We start from the raw sequence: 20857 nt of genomic DNA, 5'->3' as shown, positions 1-20857 counted from the left end.
GTGTGTGTGTGGCACACATAAATATATATATATATATATATATATATATATTTTATATATATATATATATATATATATATATATACACCACACACACTAATTTTGTAGGTTGTTTGTATTTATTTGTTTATTTCATGGGGTCTAGTTAACATGAATTGAATAACCATTTAGTGTTTTTCCTGTGTTTATCGGACACACATAGCACGTATGTATTTTTTAAACAATCGGGTTTTTAGCTTTCCAAGGTAACGCTATCGATTAAAACTGAAAATCAGAAGCCCTATGTATAATTGCGTTACCCTACTCTTAGCAAACAATACGAAATGCTGAACTGAAAATCGCAAGCCCTTTTGTAAGTTGTGTTTGAAATGTGTAATACCAATTAACTATTCAAATGTTTGTTGCGTAATAGAATCCTGTTGAATTGTCCCGACTCGCTGTGGTTTCATTAATCAAATATATCTGCCACGCACTCCCCTTCTCTTCAAAGCCACTGAGCCAGTTTTAGTTAGTAGATTTGTAGAATTGATCAAAAGGGCTACATCACAGAAATTAACAGCGACGTGTTAACAGAAGCTGTGCTCAGATCACATCTGACATCACAGACCCCAAACAAAGAAATGGTAAAATTACAAACAAGTTGCACACAAAAAAGGCAAAGAAATTGAACAAGTACAGAAAAATAAAATGTAGACAAAATACTTAGTGGAGATAGAGCTAATCTCATGGACAGGAGTTTAAATCTGGCTCTGGTATCCTCAAAACTAATCAGAACACAGCATCACACTGGTAGATTGTTACAGAGAAAACACGTCTACAAAAATAATCTCCCAACAAGGCAGTGGGTTTAATGGCTATAGTCGAAATATGTTTAACTCATACCTCTACCAACCAATACAGTGACAATTCCATCCCTACTGTAGCAACATCATCCACACCTTTGTGTGTCTGTCTGTCAGACAGACTTTACACACCACATCCTTACAGTCTCAAATTATGATGCTAATAGGCAAGTTTCATCATTAGTACATAGGTGAATCTCTAGATACATGTAAACATGCAAGTGTGACAAGTACGTTTAGATGACATATACCCATAATATTACCATACCGTTATGAACTTCTGCTAAAGCAGTTCTCTTAAATTAGAAAAGATACTACATGGGATATACTGATGGATGTGTGTAGTGTCACATCACTGCACTGACAGGGATATCCATGCCCAGTGGGCCAACAAAAAACAAATCATAAAAATGCACTAAAAAATCAATGATCTGTTTTGCTACATTTCTACAAATTACTATTTGACCACTGGCTAGGTTATTTGGGGGGAAAAAAACCCAAAAACAACCAAAAGTCCTCTTGCAGGGCAGCTAAAAGCACCCCAACTCACCCCCTAACACTTAAAGGAAAAATGTCCAATATGTCAAACTTTGCAGAGAAACATTTCACTTTTCAAGCATGAACAACTTCATTCAATCTTCCACCCCCCCATACTACTCGGGTTACCTCATTTCCAGGCCAAAAAACACACTGAAAACCCTGACCAACGTAGGTATGTTAACTCTGGAAACAAGAATCAAACTTTGATCAAGGCAAACCCATTTTACTCAGTCAGTTGTGTCTCATAAAACAATAAATTAAATCAGAAAATACAAATCCATGACCAAAGACAGTTTCATGGAGATTCATAAATTGCCATAAAAAAACACCTTTATAGTAATTATGATTTCTCAACAGTATTACAAATTACAGTACGGCAATACAGGGCAATCAAGTGTTTCCTCATGACAGTATAGTACAGCCCTTCTGGAATGTAGAACTATAAAAAGCATTCAAAAGTACTTACAATCTTTCAAGGACAGAGAGGCCAATAAAGGAGCTGTTCTTCAGTTCTTGTATTTTATTGCTGCTCAGAATCCTGTAAAACAAAAACACATCTGTAAAACAATTTTAACTTGGTTTCAAAAGGACAGTACATGATACTTGTAATTAAAGGCAGCTGAACTGTAACCCACAACTAAGTATTTTCTCTGCAGTTCCCTACTTTGTTCATTGGAAGGAGTGTTTGTCACGTTGCATATTGTATAATATAACGTTACTCAGTTGCTGTTGTTCAGTTTTCAGAAGTGGCAGTCTTTTGAAGCAGTATAGTAATAAATTCAATTGTTTGCAGAATACCAACATGTTTTTTTTTTTCCCCCTGTGGCAGTCCCCCATCCCTCCCCCTTTATGTTTTGGGATAACATTTCTGAAAGTTATTCAACATTGACACTTCGAAACTGCAAAGTACCTACGGAGATTGCTCCTTTTTAAATATACAATACTGTATAGTGTATTCAAAACGCACATTAAAACCTGCTGTTAATTTATCTATCCATGCAAAGATTCAACACATTTTGCTACAGCAGTTAAACATTTCATTGCTCGATAAAGAAATGCAGTACATGCCGTACCATCTCAGAATTAGAATCAATGTTTTGGATTATGTACAGAGAGATGCTACACATTTTTCTTTGACACAATTTTGGTCAAACATCCAAAACAAGATTGTAACAGGGTTTAAAACACTTCAGTGCAAATGCCTCTGTGAAACTAGCCTAAACATGATAAAGTACTTGACAAAGAACTAAATTCCAGCGTCACCCCTATTTAGACCATGAGATCATACACTACCGCCATTGACTGAGGTACTTGTATGATGGCCTAGCTTACTGGATATGACCAATCTTGCACTGTTTTCATACTTTCATGAACAAAGCCTTCTAAAGTCTCTAATCAGTTTCTTTATCTGACATTTCATGTATTCCTGTTACTGGTTTTCAAAAACTGGCAGGGATTAAGTTAATTTTAATTATGGTAGGTATTTTTTCTGCCCAACACATTACAGGCCTACAGTCTGACTTGAGTGGAAGTAAAATGTAGTAAATTATCTCAGACTGTAAATACCCAACTTGTTCCAGTAGAACCTAAATACTTTAGGTCAGCTTTTTCTTTGAATGACTGCAAACTGTAGTAAGTTTAACTGTAGTTTTCGGTAACTGTACCCCCGATAATTCAGGTTTTCTGTAACCAAGTTGTATTTTTCTAGTGCTGTAGTCTGCTGATGTACTGTAGTAATTTCAAACTATTTAAAATGTTAAAGTTTGCTTGAAAGAACATCAACTTCTGTCCACCACACCACAAAAGTCAACCGAATGGGAACAGACATCAAAATAATTCAAATAGATGCTTTTTACTTTTCTTCTTTGGAACAAAAGTACCCATTAATTTTTTCTTTACAACACATTGCAAAACAAGGGAACACGATCCTCCCCGACACCTTCAGGGTCGAACCATTTGTCTCCCTAACTTTGGCACACACTTACACAAAGCAAACAGTGCAAGTAGAGTAATCCTCAATCATTACCCTTATCAAAATCAAACAAACATATTCCCAAAAAAACCTGATACAACATGTCTGTTTTAGAAGCATTTACTTATTTTTAAAAATTGAGGCAATTAAGTAGAAATATTATTTAAAGTGTACTATTTACTGCTGTCACTGGTTCCTGCTAGTGGAACTATGACTCAATGCAGTAACTGGAGGCCTTTCTCCAGATTCAGACAATGCAGCTTTTTATGCAGAGTGGAAACAGGAAGCCTTCCACTATGTTACCATTCACGTGTCAGAACAAAAATCTTTCCAAAGTCAACTGCGACAGGAAGCAACGCCATGCTCCCATTTCAGTAACTTTTAAACACTGTACACCAACAAGACTGGAACCATTAATTTTCAAATTAAAAATGTTTAATCTTATAAGACACAGCTGGAGGATACATACCATCAAAACGTAGCACCATAAAACTGACTCCTTAAAAAGAAATTTCAGTACCCAAACCCGAGCTTCAGCTCCTCAAAGCTTGTCCGTCACCATCTGCTAAACACTCTCCAGATGCTGCATGCTTTAAACGGTTCATCTCAAATAAATTCTGTTATGTCACCCTACTTGCCAGATCCTCTGAAATATTATTTCAGAACAGTAAAGGAAAAAATAAATAAATAAAAGAAAAAAGTTAGGAAAGTGAAACAAACAGTACTCAAAACATACTTGGGTTACAATTGGGAACAACTAATAAAGCGGCTCAGTAATTTTATAACACTGTACAAAACAGCAAATTTTAAATAAACAAACATGTTTCTTAAATCCACGATATGCTGTTTCTTCAAAACTTGTTTGTACATTCAGGGGAGATGAGGGACTCCAACTAAAAATTACATTTCATAGCAATATATGAAATGAGTATCTTGAGTTTAATTGCATTTGTGCAAACGCAGCAAGAGGAAAGCTGAATGCAACATGTCAGTGAATTGTCTACCTGGCCATTTTAAAAATGAAGGCAGAAGCCTTCAACTAAAAAAGATTACCTAATTGACCCACAAACTAGTCTATATGCAACCTGAATGGAATCCAGCCCTATGTGCCACTATTATGAAAAAGTATGTCACCACAAGTAGAATAATATTAACCATAACAAATGACCATGCAAAACCAGAAACATGGTCCCAAATATATAGTTCAACAGCTCAGGCAAATCCTGCAACATTTCTGTTTGCATGTGCTTAACCTACAGATATGTCTGGAAACAAGTATTTCAACTAATTTACCTTGCAAATGTGGTAAAATGCGTGTATGCCCCTCGCTTCCACACGCTGCTCTGGTTCCTTTTCTAAAGCAAAATACAACTGCAATAAACTCTATCCTGTTCTCAGACTTAAAAAGGGAATTCAATATCCCCTCAACAGATTAGCTAATGTCACAGACGTTAGAAAAGGTCACCCCCCCCCCCCCCCCCCCTGATAATAATCTGCAATTCACATGCAGAGCTATTTCAAACTAAATGCCCAAGGGTACAGGAGACAACTGAAAAACATTCACCATTTAGTTTGATTTCCTTGAATTGGCACTTCCACACCCATATCAAAGTAATCAGATAAAAGGCAAACTTGCTGTAGCAGAACACCTACTGTATGCACTCCAGCGAAGCCAACAAAAGGCCAAAATCTTGCCTGCCAAGTTGTTAACACTTCATACATAGCGACGTGGCAGGATGCTGGAGGTGTTATCTGCCAAAACTGTTCTCAGCAAGCAAGATGAATATTTTATGAGCTCACTTATTTAAAAAAAAAAAAAAAACCAAAAAAAAAAAAAAAAAAAAATGCAACAAGATAATAAGCTTCCTGGGGATTACTTTAAAACGATGGCTTTGAAATCTCCCCCGCCACCGTAAACCAGCAGTGTTGGTGTTCCTCAGACGACCACCCAAAATACATTAATAAAATGTGACATACCTAATAAATGTATTTTCATACATGAGAGTGCTATTGAAACAACCAAAGACAAACAGTTTTGGCTGATGAACCACTGGATCATTTTGTATATGCTCATAAACACGTTATTTATTTTCTGGCATTTAGGCCTATATCTCTTTAGAACAGCAATACATTCTTGTAATCATTAGGTTTCAACTTTATTGGGGTACACAAAGTGCAGAGGTTCTGCTTTAGCGTGGAAAGGTAGATGATAATACTACAGTTAAATGTTTCCTGGTTGCTTGTGTGTGTATCATAGAATACAATACTTACTGTTGGTATTTGCCAAACTACAGACCGTTCTTGTTTAACATCAAGTATATATTTCTGTGAATACAGATAAAACAAGCCCAGAATGATCCAATCAAAATCACGACTAAGCATGCATTCTACGGATGGGTCAGTGTATCCAACTATACTGATGACACAAAGATAAACTATTTGAATAGCATATAATATGTTCAAGTATATGAAAAAAGCTAGCTACTAGTAGAAGCAAATGTGTCTTTAAATGCCGAAGCCTGACAAGTGTTAAAAGTCAGACATTATTTGCATATTAAAAACGTAAGGACCCAATTAATTATACAATGCTTCTAACAGCAAAATTCTACAGTAAATATTTTGTTTGAAATCGTTGCCAAATATGCTGCCTTGTTTTTAGCTTATATTAGCAGATCCCTGCTTGAGTTCCTCTGTAATGACTGTAGACAGCAGCTTCTGCAGCTGTTGCTAGCCAGTCGTGAAACAGCTTCTGGGAGCATGGCACCGGCAAACTTTAAATGTGTGAACTGGAATAAAATAAATGTGGTATGGTATGTATATACCAAATGATAAAAGGAAGAAAACTTGGGTAACATTGAAATAAGAATGTACCTTTATGATCAATAAGACACACTAAAAGTTAAGCAGAACAACGCAGTGACTAAGAAGAAAAACTTAATCTAAGGTCAGTACTTAGTGGCTAGTTGTAAGTGGCTGTACAGTAATGTTAAACTACTATAAAACATTGGAATGCGTTTTCTATTGTTTTGTCCAGGTTACAATATCTGCACGATTTGGATTATTTTATGCATATTGTTATTCGTAAGAATTAAACAGATGTATAATATTTAGGTTGCTATAAATGTTATTGTAATTGGAATACAGCAAAAATGATTATTTAGAACACTTTTGTACTGTGCAGCATCATGCCGATTTAACTGGAAGAAAAACTTGTGGTGATGTTGCTGCTCAGCTGTGTCTTGGTACAAGAATCACTGAGCTCTATAAATTTAATTCAGTAAACAAATGGAAAAATCTGTGCCTAAGGACAAATTGGACGAATAAATCTCGTCTTGGACATTGTTTGTACTCTTCATAACTTTACCCGTGTTACATACAGTGTTATGCTGGCTGCTTGTCGTACACATACTCATTTGTCTTTTACTCTTGGGAGTGTAAGAGCAGGGACTAGAGTTTGTGTAATTGAATACCCGAAGATTTTGGAACCCGTGTATTCGAATAGCAAACTATTAGAATTTTCCATCCTCATTGCATTCCCAATTAAAATAACTTGGAAGGCTGTCAGTTTGCAGTCAGACATTTAATAGCATCTCTCTAATGCATACAAAACTGAAAGAATCCCCTGCGATGGCTCGGATGAAGCCGAAGCTGAGGGAAAAGAAACTTTCTTAAAGGGAGAGGGAGTTTTGTTTCTTGTATCTATCTATCAAGAATTTGGAGACTGATTTATGTATCAAATCTATGCACTCAGGGGGGAAACCTGGGCAGTATCTCTGGCTGGAGAAGGATGAGAAATGCTGGGTACCCCTTGAGAACATGCTCTGCAGTGTTCAATGCTAAATACCCCTTGAACACGCTCTGCAGTGTTCAATGCTGGATACCCCTTGAACACGCTCTGCAGTGTTCAATGCTAGATACCCCTTCAGAACATGCTCTGCAGTGTTCAATACCCTTGAGAACATGCATGTCTCGCTCTAGCTTTTACAAGAGGTGACAACTTGTGGATGTTAAATCCAACATTTCAAAAGGACCGAAAATTTGCAATTTTCAGCTATTGTTCAGAATTTTCTGGAATGGGGGGGGGTGACGGTACATAATGTTGCAACCTGTATGAAGCAGAGACAGTGACCTTTCCATATAATATTTTTATATTTGTGAAGTACTTAGAAAATAGATGGTGAGTAAGTAGATTCAAGAAAATGCACAGAGTCCTTTTCTTCAATCAGTTGCCAGGTTTATTGAAATATGCAGGGAGTCTGGTCCCAGGTACAGGACATACAGAACTCAAAATTACAATGTTTGCGTGACATTAAATACCCTTCTGTATAGATGGTCCACCTCCCCTTTCTCTGACATTAACCAATGGTCAAGGTAATTTAATTTATTGTGTGAGTGTTAATGTGTGTGTGTCTGTGTGTGTGGTCTAGTGTGACAACCTCTGAACTTTCTTCACACTCCTGGAGACAAAAGGTCCATACATCTGCCTTTTGTTATCTCCTTGCGACCCCCATTGATGCCAGTGGGATTATCTCTTTTGATCTCTCTGAAGTCTAGAGCCTGTTCCCTTCTAGTCCACAGCATTGTTATCTCGTTAGCTTGCAGTCATTGTTGGGCAGTTTGTAGACGCATCGTCTCTATCAGTGGTTAGCAGTACATGCAATTTGAACCAAACAGTCTGCTATCTGCAATATTAGTCTCTTTTCAGAAAAGAACACCAGTATAGCTCTGCTAGTCCACATGCGTAGCAAACCCCTAATCAATTCTCAATCCATGTTTTCCAACATACCCTACTTTTAGAATATAAGATGGAGGGGGGTGACCCGCTACAACCATGTTGCTCACGTGATCCCGAGCCCTCAGATGTCCTCTTCTCTGGTTCGGAGTAGTCACATCAAGTAACGTGTTTGTATAATATATTATAGTGAAGCATGTTCCTTTATTCTAAGTCTCTCCATTATGTGTAGGTATCTACCTTGCTTTCGCCTCTTTGTAATCTTTTATTGTACTACCTATTTCTCTTTGTGAAGCCAATTCTGGATATTGGTATGTTGCTCTGACCTTACACATTTAGGTGAATCATTGTTATTTTTAACTTGCATATGTAAAATTCCATCATTCTAGAATCCAATATTCTAGCTCGACCATCTCAATCTTAAAATGCACGTAAGATTGATTACAAACTAAAACTATGACTTAAAAATGATCACCCAATATTCTATACATTCAACTTAAAATGCACGTACTAAAATAGCACTATACATTGAACAAGTACTAAAATAGCGTGTGAATGCTTAACTATCTATATGTAACACATTAGTAGGTAAGTGTTTCTTTTCTCATAGTTATAAAAAACCTTAATTATATCTCGTGATATTCTCTATACAATACCCCCACAAATATAATCATTTTGCACAACACTTCTACTGCTAACCTATTACAAATAATGTTAACATGAATTTCCCTTCATTCATTTTAGACATATACAACACTGAATCATTCAAATGTCACGTTCTTTTCAAAATGAATGTCCAGCATAGCTGACAATATTCTTCAGTAGCACAGCAGTTTTCAATGGTCTCATCCCATTCACAGCCCCTGCTGTACGATCAGTTGTTTCACCGTTGTCTCCACCTGTGTCCCAATACTTGAATCTCCATCAGAATTATTTCTTTTCCAAACCTAGAAGAAAAATCAAGTGCAATATTAATTCTTTTGATAACATCTGATTTCATTTAAACCTTCAATGGGGTTATTCTCTCCTTGAATTTTCTTTATTTCATCTGGGAATGTATAGGCTATTAAAGCAGTTTGTAACAGAGAAATATAATACTCGCTTCTTAAATCCAGTGATCTGTTTAAGCCTTTGTAAGCTTATTTATTTACAAGATCTCTACTGGTGTTTAAGTGCAAAGTCTGTTTATCTTTGTCTTATCACAAAACAGCTATTTGAGCACATCACCCAGAATCGAAAAAAACTTCAAGTTAATATCTTTTATACAGTCTTTATTGATTTGCACAAGTTTGTCCATAGTTTCATATGGAACTGTCCCAATTGGCACCCTAGCCATCCCCCATTTTTTTTTTTTTTTATAAGCAACATTTGTTCCCCAATTTGAAATTGTAACCCTTTAGGTAGGGGCTTAGTCCTATGCTAATTGTGCACTACTTTGATTTGTGCTTATAATTGACAGAGAAACCCCTGTAGGGTGATAGTATACTAACACAGACAGCCTAATGTCAACCAAAGATTTTACACTTAGTTGCTGGTCCATTTAGTATACATTATCCCTCAGTGATATCTTGTATTTGTAATAAAAAAAAATAAGTTATTGGTATTGGCTTATTCAATTTTCAATTCAATAACCCACCCTCTTGCAGCTGAAAAAACAGTAGCCTATTAGGTAAGTTATTTAGTGTCTCTGTGTTAGTTTATCTGCCTGTAGCAAACAGATTCCTTTCTCTGTTTTTATTGTTTTTTTAAATCAAGTTATAAAACCCTTTTCAAAAACGTGTTAGTTTGATTAATATCACGCCATGCATTTTCAAGAATTTACAAATAAATCTGTTAATTCTTGAAAAATAAGTTTCTAAATAAATCTGTTAATTCTTGAAAAATAAGTTTCTAAAAACTTTCCATAATCAGTGCTGCTGATTATCCAGTACCACCATCCACTAAGCCTACAGTCCTATACTGCACTGTAAAATCTCTTGTGCCAACATTCCTATTTCATTCTCATGTGATCTGTGGTTTCAAATATGTATTCATAGGTGATTCATAAAATTCACCCGTGTCTTAAACATAAAATTCACAAACAAACAAACAAACACTTAACTTGCTTCATGAAAATATTTTTAATAAAATATTTCAAGGTTGATTTACTTAATTAGTTTCAGATTTATTGATCTCCAGAAACATTTGTTTTCTTCTTAAGTGTTTTTTCAAGCAGTCAATGTAGCAGCAATCTCTACATTATCTCTCTCGCTCCCTCTCTGCACTTTCTTTTCTAGTTAACCCTTAGAAAAACAAAAAGCTCTTTGTATATCAATATAATCCAACACAAACTTTTTCATTGTTCCTTTGTATATTTGTGTTACTGTTTCAGTCCAAAGGTTGGCCATTCTTTTGCAGTCAAACAATTCATCAATTAACCTGGGTCTCTTTCCCTTATCAAACCCTCTTATGATCGGGGCAACAATAAGTATTCGTGCTGGTTCTTAGTACGTAGTTTTACTAAGAAGTTACTTTATCTCCACGCTTAAGCAAAATCAGAATTACTCAAACAATCATTAATAAACAACTTATTAGTACGTAGTTTTACTAAGAAGTTACTTTATCTCCACGCTTAAGCAAAATCAGAATTACTCAAACAATCATTAATAAACAACTTATTAGTACGTAGTTTTACTAAGAAGTTACTTTATCTCCACGCTTGAGCAAAATCAGAATTACTCAAACAATCATTAATAAACAACTTCTTAATTACATTTTAATGTGACCTTTTAATTTTATTTTTACAACATGTATTCCTCAAAGTTGATATAGAATCTTTAGCATTACAGTTTTTTTTTGTTCTGTTTTTTGTGGGCTACCAGTCTTGAATTGCCTTTGTCTTTTTCTTCTTACGAGACACACACTCCTGATCTGTTACATGAACATGTACATTACTGTTCTGTACATAGCTTCCCTTTTTGCCATGTTTTAAAACATAGCCTATGTTCCATATTCTCCAGTCATCCATTTGATGACCGTCAATATTATATTTTAACATATTTGGAGTTGATCAGACAGACTCCCAACAAAACTAACAAAAAAAACAACAACACTTTTTAGTTTTGTCTCGTTGTTACCAATGTTCTTAACTGGAACTTATTGTCTGATTGTTCCTTATTTGTACCACCTAATGTGGACAGTTAAATAAGAGGCTTATCCTATTGCCCCCTTATCGTGACATATAAACCAAACAGTACAAACAAAGACAAAACAAGTGTAACAAATCTTCTCAAAAACAAACATAAAACATAAATCCGAGTATGCCCGTACCTGTTGAGCAATACAAGTCCGTGTAACTAGTCCAATAAACTCTACTGGCACGTCATAACACTACACGATTTACTCATGACTTTTTTTAGGATTCCAGAGGTCCTCTTTCATACCTAAAGTCCTAATAGTCAATACACTTTTAATTAAGCAGTCTTAACTAATTGTGTCCTCAATGTACATGAATTATCAAGTAGTCAAAAGTCCTCTTTCATACTTTACCCTTGATTCTCACTACATTCTAAAAACTGCATATAAAACAAAAAACCAGTAACTACTCACCAATGTACGTGGTTATATGTTCGATCTGAAGTCCTGATTCAAAGATTCTCCACACCGTCTGAGCTGAAAGTAGAAACAGTCTCCTTCTGTCTGCTTTGTCCTGGTCCTCTTCATGGGATACAGGCTTGCAAAAAAGGTTTCTCCGTAATCAAGTATCAACCCCCCGGTATTTGGAAAAAAAAAAGTTTCAGGAAACAGTCCGCAGGTGGCTCGCCAATGAAGTAACTTAAAAAAATAATGGATGGTGATTAAGTAGATTCAAGAAAATGCACAGAGTCCTTTTCTTCAATCAGTTGCCAGGTTTATTGAAATATGCAGGGAGTCTGGTCCCAGGTACAGGACATACAGAACTCAAAATTACAATGTTTGCGTGACATTAAATACCCTTCTGTATAGATGGTCCACCTCCCCTTTCTCTGACATTAACCAATGGTCAAGGTAATTTAATTTATTGTGTGAGTGTTAATGTGTGTGTGTCTGTGTGTGTGGTCTAGTGTGACAACCTCTGAACTTTCTTCACACTCCTGGAGACAAAAGGTCCATACATCTGCCTTTTGTTATCTCCTTGCGACCCCCATTGATGCCAGTGGGATTATCTCTTTTGATCTCTCTGAAGTCTAGAGCCTGTTCCCTTCTAGTCCACAGCATTGTTATCTCGTTAGCTTGCAGTCATTGTTGGGCAGTTTGTAGACGCATCGTCTCTATCAGTGGTTAGCAGTACATGCAATTTGAACCAAACAGTCTGCTATCTGCAATATTAGTCTCTTTTCAGAAAAGAACACCAGTATAGCTCTGCTAGTCCACATGCGTAGCAAACCCCTAATCAATTCTCAATCCATGTTTTCCAACAATTTGTACCGCCCCACCCCCCTACCACCCCTCCTCCAAGGTCAAAGAATTTAAAAGGGGCAACTTTACTTATTTAAAATGTGTAATTTTTGGATTCCTCATGCAATTTCCTATGAAGAAGACATCCAACAAGTCTTGCTCAAATATTTTGAGTCAGAGTGACTAAAGGCTGGTGTAAAGATGATAGGGTGTTGAATCCAATATTTTTGGGGTGATCTGTCATGGAATGACCACAATTGCAATAGTGCCCTTTCGAAGGCTCTACCATGCGGTAGTTGACCTTGACTTGTTAGTGCCCTCGCCTTTGGCTCAGGATGCACAACTCCAGCCACAGTCAACTACCAGATGGAGCCATCAACAGGCACTATTGCTTAACACTAGAAGCCCTGTGGCAGTCATTTTGCAGGTTTTTGGTTTTCAAATGTAATTTTCTCCAGTCGTCTAACACATATGGGGCTGTGCGTTCATGTACCTTTCTGTCTGTATTAAATATTCACACAAAGCATGAAATGCAGGAGTGCAGAAATAAAGCAAATACATTACATTATACCTAAAAGCCCCGGGAGCAGTCACATTGACAGCCACACAGAAAATAATTGCATTTGGATTATACAGAACGGTATTCTACTTTATTATTTTTATTTACCAGTCCGCAATGTGTTTAGTTGTAATCAGATTAGTCTCTACTCTCTGCCCGAGTGAATGACTGACAGTCTATTGTTTTTCAATCAGCCTTTTCAAAGGCTGGCGTCTGCATGCCAGCAGTGCTGTTTTGTTCAGTTAATTAACACCTAGACTAGTGAAAATAAATATCAGAGACAGTGGAGTTTTACAATGCAAGAAAATATGGAGTTGATGTTTTGGATCAGATGGCACGGAACTATTCTGTGAAAGCTGGCTCCCGACGGTGGCCTGTTTAGGTGTTTTACAATGTATTGGACCGAGCAGCCATCAACTCCTGGGTACTTTACAAGGAATGCACGGAGAAGGATTTCCCAAGAAGAGAATATATTTTAGAGTTAGCGCAGGAACTTCACAAGAAGCATTTGCAACAGAGGAAGACTGCCAAGTGTGTACCCACAGCTAAAGCTGGCAACCCTGCTGCAAGCCACAAGAGATGCCAATGCCAAGTTGGCAAGTGCAATAAAAACAAAACTTTGGGCAGCTGTGCAGGAATAGCATTTAAGGAATTACTTTTTATATATATATATATATATATATATATATATATATATATATCTATATCTATGTAATATATGTATGTAATATATATATATATTTATATATATATATATATATATATATAAAAAAAATTAAAATAATTTTTAATGCTGTGCGCTTCTGTAAAATTTCTTCTAAGTTTATTTATCTGCGTTGTTCAGTTGCTTTTGCACATCTCATAATAAACCAATTGCTGTTGAAAAGTTAAATGTACTGCAATAGTTTGTTTTATAAATATGTATGTACACCGATGTCTGTTCTGTTCATTTACATTTTCTTGTTTTGATTTGGAAAATGTGCATGCTTCGGTTTTTCAGATGTTTACGTAACGTACTCTATAAAAAAAACCTAATTACATCCGACTGTTTCGCCTCTTGTTATACTATTTACAGAGTTTTGAATAGTCTTCTAGGTATGAGTACATCTCTGGTCCTTCTAGGTGTTAAGTAGTGGACCACTTATTTAATATAACTTGTTAGAGCAGTTTACACATTTTAGACATCACCTCTGTATGCATTTTCATGTATAATAAATACAGCATGCATTTACATGTTTGATTACCTGTGCTACAGCACATGTGCAGAAGACAAGTAGTAGCAGGAGCAAGCCTGTTTCGGCATCTTCAGTAAGAACGATGTGGTGCAGCTGAAAACTACCATTAGGAAATGTAAACAAACTAGAAAAAATAAATAAATCAGATGTCTACTGATGAAGTAGAGTGAATACAGAAAGCAGTTTCCAGTCACAGATGAATAAATCCACATTTTATTACATGAAGTCACCTGCTGCCCAACGTACTGCAGTGTAAACTCACTTGTTTTGTTTTTATGGAAGCTGCACTCTACCACAAACATGTTCTGTGTTATATAACACCACATAGTCCAGAAAGTAGAGCATGGTTCATGTTGAACAAAGTTGGTTTTAGCGGCAGATGAATGGTTGCCACTACACACAAGCTAAATAGGTCAGAACTGCCACTTACAGCACATGCAGCAGTGCAGGGTTGCGAGAGCCATATTCAAGCTGTCAAAAGACCCCCCCCCCCCCATGTAACGCTGATCAGATTACAGTAAAGATTTATATTGCCTTTTATTGCCTAAAAGGTGCTGGAAAGGTTATTTGGATGAACCAGCATACGGAAATGATTGATTTTCTAGGTCAGTACAGGGGCAACCTAGCAAAGCAGCAGGCAACAGTTTTAGAATGTATAGTCCTAATGCTTTGTACAGTGGCAAGTCCCCAGTGCTGTCAACCCTTCACAAGTGACTAATAGTGTCTGACACTGTGGGAATGGGGAGTGCGCTGGCACAATACTGCCACCATTACTGGCTTTCCACAGACTTGCCGTGACAGCATGGTCTCCACAAACCCTTCTTCCAGGCTCCCCATGTAACCCAGCTCTAGTGATACATTTCTGCGAAATCTATTTGGACGCTTACAGTAGTAAAAGCTCACAATACAGTAAATGAATCACTGTGCATACAAAAACCTTTAACCCATAAAGATACGAGTTCCAATTACATGACTCTCAGGGATGTATTCAATATAACTCAAGCATTCTTTGCATGACTAAATTCAGTGGGTGTGTGCAGCTAAAGTTACCCAAAAATCACCATACAAATAGTTTGTGCCATGCAAGCACAGTACTAGCAAAACGAATTATGCAGCATTCAAAACAAGCTTCACCTTGCAACCTAATGTTCTGCAATTGTAGGGCTACACATTGCAACACACTGCACAAATAAACTTTAGTAAGTACACAGTTCTCTATCTAATGTGTGCTATGAAAAGAAACTGAAACTACATGCCCATCGCCAGGTTATACAATTCTGCAGCCATTTTAAAATATATACTTTTAAACTAAAATATATTAAAACTAACACAATGCTGTGACTACTTAGAAAAAAAATTAAGCATAGAAAATATCCTGCCCAAAGCTGATAAGAGCCAACAGAACTCATAATACTCTAAACAGGGAGTCTGAAAAGGGAATGGGGGGAGGGGGGGGGGGGGGACACACTATTCTCTTCCAGGTAGCTTAGCAGACTGAACAGAATGCTTTCCTACATAAACTCCACAAAGATTAGGACTCATAACATGTAGTCTAAAAAGAGTTACAGTGGTGACTGATATGCACACTGTGGTGGTAGCAAACAAACAAACAGGATACTACTTATTCAGATTGGTAAAATATAAAAGGAAATCAGTAACAACTTGCAAATCAGCACTGATATCCAATTTAAGTACTGTACAGCACAAGCCTATCAGCAGTAATTTGTAATCACTTCAGTTTTGTAGGCACAAATTTTAACATGTAGACATCTGTCAACAAGACAAAGCATCAGCATATGACACAGCAGACCTACCTGTAATTTCTGCTAATTTCAGCAATAAAAACTTTAATAAATCATATTTGCCTAACTTACAGAACTCAGTCATATAATTGCTTCTTGTAACCCACATTTAAACATCAAAATATAACCTTCAATTAATTGCTCAGCCAAATCAGGAGTCCTATCATGAAGTAGGTCACAGTGAGTAAGCAAATCAGTTATCACTAGCAAGAGAATGTAGGTAAGGATGACCAACTGCCCATTCACAGTGAGGGTCACAGAATACTACTGTATAATTTAAAAGGCAATTCCTGAAAGAGATGTCTACAAGTTAGAAGTTGAAAGTGTCTAATTTTACTGGATTGTACCCATAATGGCAATTAAGAGAATTGTTGGGTGTAAACAATTTTATACTCTGCATTTTGCCCCAGATTTATTTTAGCTTCAAATTAAAACTGTTCAAACAAATGAAAACCAGTAGAATAAATAACTTACTGCTGCACAAAACGACTATTACAAGTCACTGGCATATTCCAAAAGGTCTAAGTCGTTGGCATATTTTATCTGAGGAGTTTACTTAACTCTACAGGCTATAAAAGGTTGAGGAAGTTAAAAACAAAAATGAAATTTATGTTTAAGAAAGTTAATTAACAGATATCTCAATTTTAAAAATACACTAGACAGTCATACCCGATCAAAATTTGTCCTAAAATATCAAACTGGTCTCTAAGGTTATGTCTTCAAAGTAGTGTGGCTATGGCATACAGTAAGGCTTATAAACACAAAACTAAAAGTATTCCCACCCTTGGTTTTTCAAAAAAGATGTATTCCAGTATAGCTGTGACAGAGTGAATGAATCAATCAACAACTAGTCAAAGTGAGCGATTTGGATTAGACAACTGCCATACTAAAATATCCCATAATCCCAGTGTGTGGCTGCACAAACTGGTCAATTGTTATTCCACAGGTAAAAATAACAAGTCAAACAAACATTATATATATAGTTATATATATATATATATATATATATATATATATATATATATATATACATATGTATATATGTATATATGTATGGTATGTATACATATATGATACATATATATATATATATTATATATATATATATATATATATATATATATATATATATATATCCATATCGACCATATCCTGTTAACATATCATGTGCCTCAAAATAAGCAAAGCAGTAAATGGGTATAGGTCTAAGTTTTCAAACCTTGGAACTTCACTTAGCTGTGTACAAACTATGCAGTTATAAAAACAATAAATCAATTGGACAGTTATTTGTATTGGTATTATTGTACAAAGAACAGGAATTTAACACCGTTTGCAAACCCTTTATGGCATAGTATTTGAACATGGTTGAATAGGTTTAACAAACTATTCTAGTTTCTATCTATCATCTGTATGTAGTTCTAGTGTTTCTGCATGCAATACAATAGCACGCCTGTTCAGTTATGCAATACGTGTTACAAATACCCGGTTTTGGATCGAACCATGGGATAAACACTGGAATTGTATGGTTGATCAATCAACCACTATCATGATCATAAAATATCGTGCATAACTATTATAATTAACAACAACCTACCAGTTGTCCTATTACACTGTGTATGGTTATCACTGCTCACAAAACGATACATGAGCAGCTACTTCAGTATTTGGAAGGCCTTATAAAACATGGTATTTGAAGAAAAAGAAAAAAGTTAAGGTTTAAGTTTTTGGTCACACACTGGTAAACAGCATATATACTTTCCTATCTCACTACGTCAACGGAACACTGCACTTGCGCCAAAGGAGACAAAATTGAACTGGATTGAATTAGCAGAGACACGCTGTACGTGCCAGGCTAGTAGTATGAACAATGTGCCTGAAGAGTAAAAACTATACTTACAAAGTCACAGTCCTGTTCGGTAACGTATTTGGAGGTACGACCTGGTCAAGTTCCATATTACTGCAGACCACCTTTCTATCCAGGAGAGTTCCTGGAGAGGAGGATATTTTTCCGGAAGATTTTCGTTCATCGTTGGGTTTACAAACAGATGGTAATCCCAGACAACCACTTCCAATAAGCAAACACATTAGAAACTGCAAAAAATCCGCCCCGGTCCTCATTCTTTTTTTTTTTGTTTCTTTTTTTTTTTTTTTTTTTGGTGTGTACAAACAAATATACTATTTAATTATTAATAAAACAAACGTCAACATTGCAGACAAGCTGCTAGAAAAATGCACCGACAATTCCAATGCGATGATTAAGTCCTTGTCGACCTGGCCCTTTAATTTCAGTTATAATTCACAACGTCTTTTGAAATAAAATCTTCTGTTTCTTTCATGTTGCAGATTTTTTTTTTTTTTTTGTGTCCTACAAACATTATGGGGTTCCTCGTATTGTTCACGGATGTTGTTTTATCTGTGCGGCGTAGAGCAGACAGGCAGGGCGTCTCGACATCCTTCTTTGTTTGCCAGGAGAAAGGGACTAGTCTTTTCCATGCCAATATCTTTAACGCTTTAGTTAAAACGCTATATAAAAACAAGAAGAAAAAAAAACGAACGTTAACAAAACATTAATATCCCGGCAATGTTTAATAAAAAAAATCTTTCTAAAACCCATGACAGTAAAGCGCGATTTGTCTTCGTTACCTGTTCTGGGGATTCCAAATCGTGGAAATCTTATTCCACAAGGAGGACAGCTGCAGTAATCCAAGATAAACACGCCAACTCCAGTGAAACCGAGTCAAACTCTCTTAACACCGCGTTTCTAATTTTTTATTACTCAAAAACACGAGGTTTAAGTTGTCTTATATTCTTCTTGTTCGATTTCGATTTTCACAAAAAAAGCATTACAACATGCCAGACATTTGACAAACTGCAAGCAGTGGACAAGTTATTTCCCTAGTTCTGATTTGCTTTTCCAACGAAGCGATTATCCTAATGCTAATTAACTGTTCCGCAAATATAACGTAGTTTAGAAACGCTATAGTTAAAAACTATGTTTGGTATTCCTCTTTGGCTGGCCAGTTCACAACCTTTCCACCGAGAACTCCACTTTCCCCGATCTGCCCCAGGCTCCATATTGAAATTCCACCCCCTGACGTCACCTCAAGAGTCAGGTCTGTCCTTTTAAAGTAGAACAATGCACGTTGCTTACCAGTTCAAAAACTTTTCTGGAATGCACTTTTTAATGCCATTCATCAATTTCTTGTGTTTTTAATTCACCTGTAAAATGAATACCAAAGTTCTAAAGAATTCTGTTGTAGTTGGAGATTTATTACAAGCAAACTCTTGCAGACTGATGTCATCCTGTGGTATATTGGGATTAGAGCTCAATGTAAGGTTTTACATTTCTAAGAATAACAATGCCACAAACGAAAAGGAACAGCAGAGAAAACAAAACTACACAATAACAAACACAGGTAAATGAGGATATGTAGGTTATTAGTAGAATGTTATCAGAGAATACTGTTTGTTCGATTGCTTATCGCTGAGATAAATAAGTCTTCTGAGATTTTCTGAGCTGGTATTTAAGCAAAAAAAAAAACACCATTACACCATACTGCATACACGTAATGCTAGGTCAGCTAACAAGTACACCACTAGTGCTTAAATGTATGTATGGAAAGTGAGCATTCAAAGATATAATTTAAATGTAACCAGTGCTTCTTTGATCTATTAAATAAGGAGCTGTAGCTCAGTTGTATGCTCAATAATCGTCATGAATTTGCATTTCAAGATAAATCTGCCTAATTGAAAAAAAAAGAGTCAAAGATGTGTCCCTGAGCTCCATAGTCCGATTTACTATTATTTTACAATTATGATTTAAGACAGGCTGGTTTCCTGTATGGCATATCTTCTGATCTAATTTAACAATTACAGCGTCAGCAATCAATATGACTGTAAAACTCGTGTTCTGGTGTTACCGTCATTAGCTGTGATCAATAATGTTGGTGTTCAATGCTATTTGCTTTATTAAAAATGGATAAACTATGTATAGCCATGGAGATATTCTGTGGAATACCAAGCAGAATTCTTATTGAAAGGTTAAAGGAGTGGTAATTTAACAGGGTGGAGGTCAACCTGCACATTTGAAAGCAAGTGTCTTTACTTTGCATTTGTCTGCAGTTATGGTTATAGCCTAATTTCAGTAAGACCACCTATAGCATGTTATCTGAAGTATGTGCATAAGATTTTTTTAAAACAATAACAGGGGCCAGTACTAATGTTAATAAACTTAGAAATAGGCAAGAACATAGATTTATAAAACATTGATTAGCACTTCCTTAAAGAAACATGTTAGAATAGGTGCCCCACTGGTTTAAAATATTGCCAGAAGTTTGTTATCTGTGTTGTTATCTATATACATCAGCTCTATCAGTATTTCCTGTAAAATCTTATTGGTATAACAAAACATAATTTGTTTACATTTTTGTTATGCCTCCATGAACAGTAGAGTTAACAGATATATTTATAACACCCTGGTGGGTCGCAAGTGCTAATGTGCCTTCGACTGGTCTTTTTGTCCCCCCTTTCTTTTGCTTTTTAAAAAGAAAACAATCCTTGAGGATATACAGATTTTTCAAGTACAGTGACTTCTTCCAGTATATAGCTGTGACAGAAAGCGAATGAATCCTAATCAGCAATCTCCCTTCTGACCTGTGAGGGCACTGTAATGGATGGTTTGGCAGTTCATTCCAGGGTCATCCAGGAAGGGGGTGGGGCCACGATACCAGAAGTCGGTGCCTTAATGCGGTAAGCGATG

The 20857-nt window shown here is 36.2% G+C and overlaps 1 protein-coding gene across 1 annotated transcript in view; it reads right to left on the bottom strand.

Moving 5' to 3' along the window:
• LOC121329781 (adhesion G protein-coupled receptor A3-like) overlaps nucleotides 1–19178 on the bottom strand; it is a 51019-nt gene extending 31841 nt beyond the window's left edge. Inside the window, exons 1-3 of the mRNA XM_041275568.1 lie at nucleotides 18742–19178; nucleotides 17996–18621; nucleotides 1849–1920 (exon numbers count right to left, since the gene is read on the bottom strand). Coding sequence (XP_041131502.1) covers nucleotides 1849–1920; nucleotides 17996–18216 — 293 coding nt within the window. The 5' untranslated portion in view covers nucleotides 18217–18621; nucleotides 18742–19178. The remainder of the gene's footprint in view (nucleotides 1–1848; nucleotides 1921–17995; nucleotides 18622–18741) is intronic.
• Nucleotides 19179–20857: the final 1679 nt, after the last annotated feature.

This window comes from Polyodon spathula, chromosome 2 (genome assembly GCF_017654505.1).
Source record: "Polyodon spathula isolate WHYD16114869_AA chromosome 2, ASM1765450v1, whole genome shotgun sequence".
Taxonomy (NCBI): domain Eukaryota; kingdom Metazoa; phylum Chordata; class Actinopteri; order Acipenseriformes; family Polyodontidae; genus Polyodon; species Polyodon spathula.
Note: the sequence above shows the minus strand (reverse complement) of the source record. Positions and strands in the feature narration are given on the sequence as shown.